We start from the raw sequence: 12,779 nt of genomic DNA on the forward strand, positions 1-12,779 counted from the left end.
CAAAATGAAGCAGGGCTGCAGCAGGTGGTCCATCTATATTAGGGCTCCCAATGTTGCTAACACCAGTGCAGGTGAACCTGTAATTGCAACTGCAGAAAGCGCTGACATATGGCCTTTGGAAATGTGATCCTAGGAGACCTAGTGTAGAAAAGTAAGCAGAGTGGGGAAAAAGAAGATTTTAGCAAACCAAAAACAGGGTAGGAGGGAGGAGGAGAGACCAGCTAAAATAAAGAACTTTTTAAAAAAAGAGAAACATCTAGACACAGAAGAGAAAAAACAGAGAAGATGTGAACAGCTTAATATCAGGAGGAATCTGGTAATTGGGCTGAAATGCTGAAAAGCAATAGTACAGCTCCAACACAAGGGGAAAGAATTTATTGGAGGAGTAAACAAACCTTCAATAAAATATTCAGGCTAGAATTGCTAGTCCCTTCTGTTTGACAGCATGTGAGTGGGAGTCACTGACGAACAAAAAAAGAAATTAGATCTGTGCACCCTTACACCTATTTGATTTTTTTTTTAAATTAAGATATTTGATCTGTGCATGTATTTCATCTGACGTTTATGCCATATAATTGGTCACAAAAAAGCACACCCACACAGTACTATTAACAATAGTGCATGCTCCTCCATAAGCACACTTCAGCCTGGCCCTGGAAGAGCCACCTTTAATAAATACTACTACTTAGCAACCCATGGTCTCTCTTCTGACATTATCAACACGTTTGTCAAATGAGCACCAGTCAAGCTGGACTCCCTCCACCCCTTCATGGTGGGCACTAATCCTCTGGGAACTGGAGTGACATTACCAAACTTATTTTACACAGGTGACTGAACAGCCGCCAGATAACCTTCACTTAACGCCCGAGGGAGCTGAATTCAACACAGCGACCCAAAGAGGTTGCACTGGTCCATGGACCTATTGCCACCCCGTGAGCTAGCCACTGGCCAGCCCAGCCTCTGGCCGTTCCAGCTTTAACTGCGCGAGGGGCTGCCACAACTCCCGCCCCAGAGGCTGCTGGGCCGGCTGCTGCATCTCACTGCCCGGCGGGGCCGCTGGCCCCTTTCTTCCGTGTATCTCACAGCCCTAGTTATTCCCCCACTCCGAGACGCCACCGGCCCCCTTGGCAGGTCACCTGCACCCAGACCCCAACCCGCTGCCCTCCTCGGAGAGGATGCAAGGGCCTGAGGCAGCCTCACCTCAGCGGGGTGGCCGGGGACCATCCCCGCCCGCCAGAAGCGCTCCGGGCTGCGGGGAGGCGCTGAGTGCCCAGCCGGCACCTGGCACCCCCAGGCAGTCACGTCCCAGCGACCCGGTCGGTGAGGGAGACGCGCACAGGCGGGGGACGTGCCACGGCAAGAGCCCCCCGGCTCTCGGTCCCCGCGCGGAGCGGAGCGGAGCTCTGAGGGGCACGGGCAGGCGGACGGCGAAAGATGGGGGCCTTGCGCGCCCTGGGGAACAGATGAGGCGGTTGGGCAATTGGAGCGGCTCGCCCCCCCCTCCCCGCGTCACGTGACTCAAGTTTCACTCCCAGCCGGGCTCCAGCCCTTCGCGCCCTCCTCACTGAAGCCGGCGCTCGCGCTACCTCAGCCGGCCGGGAACCACTTCACCTGGCACCGCTCTCGCCTTAACAGCCGGATCGCCGCCGGCTTCTGGGGCTCAGAGATCAGCTGATTCACGCGGGGGCAAAGGGGCGGAGCCTAACGCCAGCTCCCTCCGAGTCAGGGCGGGTTGGTAAAGAGGTCGAACTGAGGGGCGGGGGCTGGACTGAGCGCGCAGACGGGCGTCCGTTTGGGACAAACTAGTATGAGGGGCGTTAGAGAACCGTCCGGGATGTGAGCGCCGGGGAGGGAGAGTTAGCACAAGGCGGACCGCGTGGGGATGGTTTGCCTCCCCCGCCCGCACGGTGCAATGAGGGGGTGGAGAGGCGGTGGTGCTAGGGGCATCCCCCCCCCGAGGGGAACGGCACAGCCCTAACATTAGACCGATCCCATAGAGCCGGGGTAAATGCACCTTTCCCTGCACCCCAAGCACTGGTCACCACCCACCAGCACAGGGCAGGCCTCAGCCACATCGCCCCATAGCACCCCATATCATCCTCCTGCCTCCCAGCCCTCGGCCTGCATAGGTGGCATCCCCCACATTGCCAGCCACAACCAGCCATGTGTTCAAAAATCATGTCAAGCCCCTCAAAACTTCAGGGTTCTTTTTATTTGCCTTCTGATGTTTGAGTCTCTGACGTGCACTTGGGTCATGGTTCAAGCTTTTCTCTGTCACCACAATGGTTAGAAATGTTAGAAAAAATTTAAACTGAGAATCTTGTGTATTCACATGACTCCAGGAACTGGCGCTTCGGGAAAACAACCAGATATAGTGACGCAATAAAATTGTGAGAGTTGGTAATTCTGCATCCTCAGAATGCCGGGATCTCCTCCAACCCCACTCCAGTCTCACTCCTGTAGTGCTAGGAAAGGGGTTCTCAACCTTTTTTGAATCATGTCCCAATTTTAGTATTGTTTTTTTTTTAACTTGAAGGCCCCCGTTACAATAGCAAGACGGATACTGCCACTTATCATTGCTAATGCGTTTCTTCAGGAGATACCAGGCAAATTACTCAAAAATGCAAGTCAAATGGTACTATAAAAACACCCTTACCTGTATTAGTGCTGATAATGCCAGTCAGTGATAGATTTGAGTCAGTGGTTCGCAACCTTGTGCACAGGGTCATAACACTGTTCAAATTTGGCCAATCTGCTCCTCTGTCATGCCATGTAATTCCTGAATTATTAGAAGACTTGCCGCATTCTCCTAGGAATTTTGATGGATCCCTGCCTGCTTCCCTGTCTGAGAACCTCTGTACTACAGCAAACCATTTTATAACATTGTACTGGAACTTGACACATACGGTAAAAACACCAATAAAACCCAGAGTTTTACACATTCAAAACACTGGATTTGTATTACTTGCAACATCGATGTAAAGGGGTTCAGCATTATTATTCCCACTTTACACATGGATCAGTGGTGGTAAAGAGAGGCAAAGGGACTTTCCCAAGATCACAGAGAGTGGATGACAGCACTGGGTTTAGATCTCAGGAGCTCCAAACTCTATATTCATTTATCTTACCATTAGAGGTCTGCTTGGACCTAATTTGAAAGCCCGACTCCAACTAGCCCACAAACGACCTGAACCCAACCTAAGCCTGAGTGTCGAGTTGTTTTCAGACCCAACCTGACCCTGACAGTCCTCCTCTGTAGGATGTAATATGTAGACTCTCAGGGTCACCACCTCATCCTTGGGGCTTGGCCTGATGGGGCTTCCTGGTCCCCAGGTCCTGTGCCCACAATCCATTTCCTGCTGCCTCCTGCCTGTGGGGTTGGCTCAGCAGCAGCTGCATGCCCCACTCCTGACAGCCTCCACACCTCACTGCACTGTGTGAGCTACAGAGTGAGAGGTGCAGTGAGGTTGTGGCAACCAGTAGGAGTGGCTCACACAGCCTGGACCACCGTGCCAACCCCACAGGCAGGAAGAGGTGATAAGAGACCACTGAACCTGTGCCTGAGAGTGTTGGTTGTTTTCAGGGCTGACCCAACCCCGACGCTTGTAGTTGGGTCCCATCAGACTCAAGTCACATTGCAAGACTCTAACTACCACTTACTAAAGCCAGAATTTCTGGTAAGTAATAGCAGACACACAGTGGATCATTTCTGATCCCATCCAGTAGAGGGCAGTGTTGCACATACACACTTGCAGTTCATTACCATATAAACCATGAGAAGGTACAGGAAAAGTAAAACTTAATATTGGGTACGTTACATCATATAATAAATGCTAAGAAGCAAAGTCATGACCATTTTTTCATATTATTATTATTACTATTATTATTGAAACTTGAATCTCTCACCCACCTTATTTCCAAGATTTGCAGTGTGTCAAAAGAGAAGCAAGAAGTTATATTTTCAGTAGTACCAACTCTCACAGTTTTATTGTGAATCTTATGAAATATGGTTTTATTCTTAAAGTCCCAGCTCTTGGAGTCATGTGACTAGAACCTTTCTGAGCTTTCGTTTTTTTTTAAAAAGTAAGTTTCTAGTCCTTAGGAGCGCAGAGAAAAGTTTCAAAAAGTGATAAAAGTTCATAAAGGCTCAAAACTAGAAGACCAATGAAAATAATTCAATATTTATAAATTTTTAACTAATCTTATTATTTTTAAACTAATCTCATGATTTTGGGGCCTAACACGTTTTTTGAACATGTTTAAACAATACTGTGTTTTACTCTGAAGCCTTCAAAATACGATAAAAGACCCAATCCTTCCTCAACTCACAGAACATCCTTAATACAGGGATACTTTATACTTCTATGGCATCTTTCGTCTGAAGCTCTCTAAGCACTGTATAAACATTAAGCTTCATAATACCCCTGCAAAATAGCAAGCGTTATTACTGGAGAAACTGATGTACAAAGAGGTTAGGAAATTTATCCAAGCTCACACAACAAGTCAGTGGCACCCCTGAGAACAGACACCAGAAGACTTGACTCCTTTTCCTCTGATCCAACCCTCTCACAAATTATCACAACCTCTTATGTGAGAGTCCACTGGCATGTCCAATGAGAAGATAATTACTATGTTTATAGAGTTAATTGGTTTGGGGCTATGACTGAAAACAAGGAGGTAGGAAAGGATAACAAGTAAGTTAGAGGGGGAATTTGAAAGCTACTCTTTACAAACAGTGTGTTGTTCTTATTAAGGCACTGCCAGCTTGTAATTAACAACTAAATTATTTTTATTTAAACATTACATAAAATCAACAAGAGTCTGCTCTAGGGCCTTGTCTACATATGAAAGATTTTTCAATATCTCTTTAGGTTTTTTGGCGTAAGTACCTGCATCTGCACACAAATAATCTTTTTCTACCTTATTTTGCATCTTATCCTGCTATATACATATATAATTACTCCACTTTGGAAGCAACATATTTTGGAATGAGTTATACCACTATAAGGTTCATATGGATGCAGCCCTATTTCAAATTAATTATACCACTTTAGGTACTCCTTCCATAGCAATACCACACCTCATTGCTTCATATCTGGACTGACCTGTCTGATTACCTGTTATCTGCACTGCTCGGGGTCATCTTGACCAGATGTCTCCCTGTATTTGAATGCTGGTACACACCTAAGCAAACCGGCTTATGACAAATTCACAGACCCTGAGTCCATTATACTCACCTTCCTCATGGTCCTGTCAGGATATCCTGGATTTCATTCCCCTCTGGGGAAAGTTCAGTCTTATCTTTCCAGTAATCACCAGAATGCAAAAATCGACCAGTGGCTTGTAGAGCAAATGCAGGGGTATTCCTCGGATTCATGCCAGTGCCACGCCAAAGCCAATGAACTGCAGAATAATTACAAAAACACCAAAGACAAAAATAAGACCTGCAGTAATACTCCTGGTACATGTGGACGCTATGAGGAGCTGGATCAGAGTTTTGCTCAAGAGGCACCACAGAACTCCATTATATGTTAGACAGTTTAACTGCAGCCTGCTACACCATGGTGCAGGGACCCTGTCACCAAGGAAATAACTAACAAGTCTTACCAACTTCAAGTGCATAATAATGAGCCATAATGGTAAATTAATAGTCACTTTAATACAAATTATATAGCATGGTGCTTAGAATTACAGAAAAACTGAATGTGTGTGTGTGTGTAGCATGCAGACAGAATACAGTTTTTAGGAGCTATTAGAACCTATGATCTAACATAAACTCATTAAACCTGCAGCATTACTAAGACAATGAAAATCTTCTTGAAATCAAACCACACTGTCTCAGTTAGCAGCAACAGCTGCTATTACAAAGTCTAGATGGCTTTAAACGTGGCTACACAGCCTACTCTGGCTTGGTGGGAAAATTAAACTTGCCATTTACCTTTCTGGCAAAGATAGCTGTCTATGACCTACAGTACCAGATGACAGATGAAAACCCCAAACCCAGTCTCTCCCAGAGAACTATTAAAGAACATACTCAAACTGAGGCTCGGTCTCACTTAGAAGATGGGGAAGCTGAAGAATGGAGAGGTTAAGTGATTTGAGCAAGACCACGACTGATAGGCACCCAGACCGCCAGTTGGGCACCTATGGATGCATTTACATTTTTGAAGAAACAAACAAATGATAAAGCCCACACAGGAAATATGTGGAAGGTCTAGTAAGCAACCCAGGGGGGTTGATCCTACTCTACAGAAGTCAATAGGAGTTTTGCCATTGAAGTCAATGGGAGCAGAATAAAGCCCCAAATTTCCAAAGTCCCACTCCAGGGCATTAATTGCAAAGCCATCCTTTGTTTCCTTTTTTTTTAAATTATATTTAAAACACTTTAATGTTTTTAAAATAATGTGCTCTTCTGTGTAATTATTTGTGTAGTGATAAGAATGTCTTTTATATTACCTTGCAGCATTTCTTTAGATACTGAGGTGCCATAATGCAGCAGTTACAGGGAGTCCAGTATTTGCTCTCACCTTCCCTCACAGTAATCATTATAACAGTAAATTAGAGAGTCTACCTCTGCTACGTGGGCTGAATACTCCATTTTTATTCAGTACTTTGAAGTACAGACCTATTGTGATGCTTGTTCGTTTCACTGCTTCAGCGAGCTGGGAGAAGTGACATTAGCATTTTTGTTATAACAAAGTGATTTTTTTCCTGTGATGTAGTATGAGGTGTGTCATGGAGAAATAATTCTAATCTAATCTAATCTATCATAAATTTACATCTTTCATTGGTATTTATGCTTAAATGTATTTTAAAAGGCAGTTTCCATTCACTGGGGTTTGTACAGGTGTACCTCTCTAATTTCCCTAAGCTAGACAAGTTCTGACTCAAACATACACACTTAGGATCATAATGGAGCAACAAGAGTCAGAGGATACAGAGAAAGGTGATAAATGCTCAAGAAACAGGATGTTCAATAGGTTGTTAACTGGGGAACTGCTTGGGTTGGATTGGGAAGGGAAGTCCATATAAATGAGATACCTGCTTTCCGTGTGCCATAACTTCTGCCCCCAGGACACCCATGACATGCCTCTTCCCACCCTATATGCTGGGTGGGAGGGGGAAAGTTGGTTTAAGAGGCAGCAGAGCCACTTCCACTGGCAGAGGGTTCCCATGAAAGGGGGAGATTCTTCACCCTCTCTCTGGCCAGTTTAAGGCCACTTTGCACTGATTATGCAATGTACAATTGATGGGATATATTTTGGGCTGGATTCATCACTCTGCTAAAGCTACTTTGTGCTCATAGCCCAGAATATATTCCATCAATCACAGTGTGCTCTGTCCTTCAAAAAAAACAACCAAACAAGGACATGCAGTGCCCAAAGCCTACATTATTATTACATGATGGCTAACAACTTAGATGCACAGAAGTGAGGAAATTCAAATGTACAGTTTCTGCAGAAACCATAGCTCACCCACACTGTACATATAAAATGGCATAAAACCTAACAGCATGTACTATAATTAATGCAAGCTATTATATATGTATAAGCAAACCAAGACACTGTTGCTGGGGGAACCAGAACATTTAATTACTCGGTAAATTACACTGAATTAGTTCATTAAAACACTATTGAATTAACAGAGGTTTTCTTTTCCCATTGAGCTTGTACATAAATATTGGCAGTTTTTAGAAGCTACTGGGCCAAATTAACTGAAATCAATGGAGTTACACCAGGGATGAATTTGACCCATTGGGTGTTGGACTGATGGAGGAAAACTGCTGAAATCATGAGACTACTTGAGGCACAAACCTCATGTGAGTCATATGAACACTCTGGCATAACACGCTTCGAGCAACAGAGGAGCAGAGAGTCGAAAGAAAGAGATTGAGATAATGTTTTTTTACCAAACTCAGGAGAACATGGGGGAAGCACTGTGTGTAAATGCTCTCAAACCTGGATCATGCTGTTGCTGTTCAGAGAGAAAGGGCTCTCAACGCAGCCAGAGTACCCAGTCTGTGGAAGTGGAGTCTGTGATGGAGGTATTCAGTATCCCAGACAGCGTTTTAGCAGAGAGATAAATAAAGGAGCTCAGTCTGCCATTCTGTTTGGAAGTCGGAAATGTCTGCTGTGTTTTTCTAATTCACTAAGGGTCAAACTTTCCATTGAAACCACACAGAGGACTTCTAGCTATCTCAGCTCTAGTCTTGTGGATTCCCTGCTGAGAGGAATTATAATCGCCCCATGCTTTAGCTTGTGAAGAATTCCCTCCATCTGATGTTTTCAGAAGTCCCACTCCAGCTATCTCTGTGCAAGACAGAAAGGGGAGCCAAAGATTTACAGCTTGCTAAAGGAGGAATCCTGCTGTGGATTAGAAATCCTGTTACATCTGGATTAAATAGTATATAGGCATCCAACCCAGTGCAGTTGTGCTATATGTGTTTGGAGGCTGCACACCACTAATTATTATTTTTATTTAATGTTGACATATTAAATAAATGTCATAACTTTGCATGGTGTTTTACAGCAATAAAAAGACATATGGGTCAAGTTCAGAGATGATGTATAAAAATGTGTCAGTTACATAGTGGTAAGAGAGTCTCAGTGCTTATTCTTTAATAAATTTGTTAGTCTCTAAGGTGCCACAAGTACTCCTGTTCTTTTTGTGGATACAGACTAACACAGCTGTTACTCAGAAACTTGTCAGTATGAAGGGTAATTGTGGGGGAAGGGAGCAGAAGAAGGTGTAAATTTAGACTTCCGTAAACCTCTCTTCTGAATTTGCTTCGCAGTCCCTGCCCCAAACAGATTACAGCCAAAACAGAGGGGTAAATCAGCCCAGTTACTGATGCACTCTGAAATACCAGCTTCACAAGCTATACCATATACAAAAGCTGTAAAATTTAAACAGTTGATCCCATTATGGCTACTTAGAGAATCAGCAGATGGGCACATGAGTGTGGGAAAGGAGATGGGGAAAAAACAAGAGCTGAAAATCAGAAAAAATGAGGAGAAAAGAGAGAAAATCATCAATAAGTAGGAGGAATTTGTCTTTGATTTAGTTTGCTTCCTCCCTCTCAGTTACCAGATCTGAGGAGAGTGCCACATCCCATGGATTCACTCCAATCACAGTGGTTCCAAACACTCCAGCTACAAAAGTCTGGGAGAAAGAGACTACGGAGTAACAGCGATCCTTCCCAGGAGATGGATTTTGTGAAGAGATTTCAGTGGGTGAGTGTGCAGTATGTATACAGCCATTATAAGATGTTTATCCAGAGATGATCATTAGCCATGAATCACAGTATAATTATCCAGCATTGTGTACAGATGTCATGCAAATAGCCTTTGTTTTGCTGGGGGGGAAAAGGATCTAAAAAAATGCCTTTTCCTCATCTAAGCAGAGACAGGGCCTCCCGTTTGGAACGGCCTCATCCTACCTGAATCTGGAGAAGCTGTGCGAAGGTTCTTACTCTACAGTTTACAAGGGGATTAGCAGGTGAGCAGGTTCCAGAGGGAGCTTCCTGCCATTTTGCCATTCATTTAGTTCACTGAAACCAGCGGAGCTTCCCAGAAGTGAATTTGAAATTAGAAGATTCTGAATATTCAAAACGAGAGAGGAGCAAATAAAAGGTTTTGTTTTCCCTTTACTGGGATATTACACACAATTGTGAGACCCGTTCAATTTCTCAGAGAAGTTATTTGTTAAGATGGAGGGTGCTTTGCCCTATCAGAGCTGTGCGGTCATCTTAAAGCTGTTCCAAAGGAGGAGCTCTAGATTCCCCTGGCAAAGCAGAATCCTCGGATGGTGTGAAGCTGCTTAAGTCTTCATTGTGGGGGGCTGCCAGGAGGCAAGGAGGGTGTGTTTTGACACGTGGAGAGGGCAGAGTGGAAGTACAATGCATTCCACTGACACTTAGCCAACAGGATGGTTCTTAGGGGACTATTTTAGCCAACTCAAATTTGTGCCAGTGCCCAAATGGCCACCAACCTGTCCAGGATTAGAGGAGCCATTAAGGTGGTTTTGAATCACCTTTGCTGCCCCTTCACAGTTGTGCTGAGCATGACTTTGACAGAGTGTGTGACTGAGCCTTTAAATGCCTTATTAGAAAAGCGCAGAATAGTCCCAAGTGAATTAGTATTAGTTGGCATGTTAGGCACTGATGGGCACCTTCTGAGTCCATTTATGTCCTTTCACTCTGACCCTTTAGAATAAATGGCCACTTGGTGGCTTTGAAAGTAATCAGTCTGGAGACAGAGGAAGGAGTGCCTTTTACCGCCATCCGAGAAGGTAAGGACATATAGTCAATCCAAACATTGAAGAGAGAGTGGGAATATCATTTTTCAACATGTATTTTAATTTAAAATCTCCATATCTGGCAACTTCCTAACTTCTTTTTATTTTCTTGCCTGCTCTGCTCTTCTGCTTATACTTTATTATGAGCATTAGTGTAATTCTGTTTGCCACTGGTGGATTTAGGAACAAGCAGAAGTTTGGTTTTGTGATTAAGGCATTGGCATTAGGACTCTAGACATCTGGGTCTGATTTGTGTGTCACTTAATCACCTAATCTCTCTGGGCCTCAGGTTCCCATCTGTAAAACATGGATAATAAGACTTCCTTTCTTGCATTCTTTATCTGTCTTTAGATTTTGACTGCAGGCTTTTCAGGGCAGACAACTACTCTTGTTTGAACAGTGCTTAGCATAAATTGGAATGTGTAGGTGCTACAATAATAAATAATAACAATTGTAGATAATTGAAAATGTCCATGGCAATAAAAATATATGAGTTGACAGTGATTCTTTAATAATACAGTAATACTTTTGATGAAGATCCCAAATGCTTTATATAAAGGGTATTATTACTAAGTATTTTACAGCTGGGAAACAGAGGCACAAAGAGACTGAGTAATTTACCCAAAGCTGCACAGGAAGTTAGTTTCAGAAATTGGACAACAACTTAAGTCTCTTGACAATCAAAGTCATGCTTTAACCACTAGACAAGACTGCCTGGGGAGAAAAAATAGCATGCGATCGTATAATTAAGGATTGTGTCATGCATATGAACAAGGGAGATGGCTTTGAGACCCTGATACTCTTTTAACATGGCATGTTGTATGTAATAGATTATCATACTGATGGCTGCTGCTATCAGGAGCATTAGAAATTCCGGTCTGATGGCAGACATTTTTAGATACAGCTGACTTTTGGGAAAATGCACCATTTCAACATGGCAAGAAATGTTTCTCAACATGAGACCTCACAGAGCACTGGGCTAAATGTCTGCAGCTTTCTTGATTTCTTTCCTTTATGTCTTTCCTTAAGTTCCTGATTTTTTGTCTTATAGGTTTAGATGCCCCTACAAACATAATTTCCCAAACTGCCTGTTTAATCTACCATTAAGGCTGCTTTTTTAGTATAAGATCCCAAAGGAAATATAATCCAGTTTCTTTTTTACGCTGAGGAGAATAGAAGTAGAAATATGTAACCTTTCTGCCAGTCTGTTGTCTAATATAAGTAAGATCTATAAATGGAAGGGGTCATGACACTCCAGTTTTATAGTTCCACTCAGAATTGCACTTCAAAGCTGGGGTTGATTTTGCCAGTGCTCACATTAGTGGTATGCAGGGGGAGACCAGATGGAACCGCATTCACAGGACAACCCTAGAACAGAGAAGGAGGTCCAAACTCTGCTCTCAGTTACACCAGTCTAAATCCAGAGTAACTGCAGAGAAGTCAGTGGAGCTGCTTCAGGTTTACACCAATGTAAACAAGATCAGAATTGGACACTTTACCCCAATTCTGGGTGAAAGCAAAGCGAGATACCGAGCTGTCCCTATTTTCAGGGAAGCTCATATTATGGGGCTGCTGACACTCAAAGTAGGACCATTTGCTGATCTACTTGCCACAAGAACCTTACCAATACAATAAGCTTTAGAAGAGAATCCCTCCAACATTTACCTGCTTAGAACTCTGGTGCTAGTTCTTTACTCAAAAGATCAGGTTGCCCTAATTTAGGGTTAGCTGCTTAATTGAGGTGCCTTAATTGAAATGCCAAGAGCCTTTAACTTCCATTCACTCAGATAAAACTAAGAAGTTCCTAAGAAGGATCTATTTTAAATAGTTCTTTTGTGTTGTATTGAGCTTTGTGACATCTGACATCTTAAATTTACAATGTAAGTCAATAGTGCAAGTGTCATTAAACAAAGCTTTAGATTTATTAACATGTTGCACTCTATGTTACCTTAAAGGAGTGGCACTAAACACTTAACAGCCAAAGGGGTAATTTATCTGAGAGAGCCTCAAAAGGATTAAACATACTTAAGGCACAATTATGGCTGTAATGCTACAGTAGAGGGATGCTGAGATGCACCAGCTGAAGGGCACTGAGACCTCTAAGAGGCACTATGTCCAACTCAGGACACAATAGTCTTGATTCTTCATTTCACTATAGAGCCTTTGTGCTGCTCCACTGGTACAAAAGGGTGGGAAACCCACAGGATCTGGCCAGCTGGGAATTCCTTCATGATAGAAAAATCTCTGGGTAGCATACAGCCAGTATAGTTGCACTATATCTCTCCCCTCCACAGCATAAGGGATGTGGCTAAAGCATCTTTATTTGGTCCATAGGAAGCCAGATACAATTTTTAGAGGAGCCCTGAGTCTATTACCCTATGTCAAGGGCTCGACTAACCCCTGGATGGCCTTGGAATCAGGGAGTCTCAAAAGGCTGCTTTTGCCGACCTCTTGGTGTCCTGGACTGAGCACAAATTGATCGA

At 43.6% G+C, this 12,779-nt stretch overlaps 2 protein-coding genes across 7 annotated transcripts in view; one reads left to right on the forward strand and one right to left on the reverse strand.

The window, feature by feature from the left end:
* The window catches only part of ALS2 (alsin Rho guanine nucleotide exchange factor ALS2), a 68,956-nt gene extending 63,700 nt beyond the window's left edge, over positions 1 to 5,256 (reverse strand). For 2 of the 6 annotated variants that reach the window (XM_048869434.2, XM_048869430.2), the window contains exon 1: positions 1,587 to 1,709. The gene's annotated coding sequence lies outside the window, so the exon portion shown is untranslated. Of the gene's footprint in view, positions 1 to 395; positions 442 to 1,200; positions 1,522 to 1,586; positions 1,711 to 5,237 lie in introns of those variants that run through there. The other 4 variants (XM_075118080.1, XM_048869432.2, XM_048869431.2 and 1 more) reach the window with 4 other exon arrangements.
* Positions 5,257 to 7,763: 2,507 nt separating this feature from the next.
* Positions 7,764 to 12,779, forward strand: part of CDK15 (cyclin dependent kinase 15) — a 62,954-nt gene continuing 57,938 nt past the window's right edge. Inside the window, exons 1-4 of the mRNA XM_048870274.2 lie at positions 7,764 to 8,044; positions 9,084 to 9,233; positions 9,401 to 9,498; positions 10,211 to 10,290. Of these exons, the coding sequence (XP_048726231.2) occupies positions 7,898 to 8,044; positions 9,084 to 9,233; positions 9,401 to 9,498; positions 10,211 to 10,290 (475 nt within the window). The 5' untranslated portion in view covers positions 7,764 to 7,897. The remainder of the gene's footprint in view (positions 8,045 to 9,083; positions 9,234 to 9,400; positions 9,499 to 10,210; positions 10,291 to 12,779) is intronic.

The sequence above is a fragment of the Caretta caretta genome, chromosome 11 (assembly GCF_965140235.1).
Source record: "Caretta caretta isolate rCarCar2 chromosome 11, rCarCar1.hap1, whole genome shotgun sequence".
Taxonomy (NCBI): Eukaryota; Metazoa; Chordata; order Testudines; family Cheloniidae; genus Caretta; species Caretta caretta.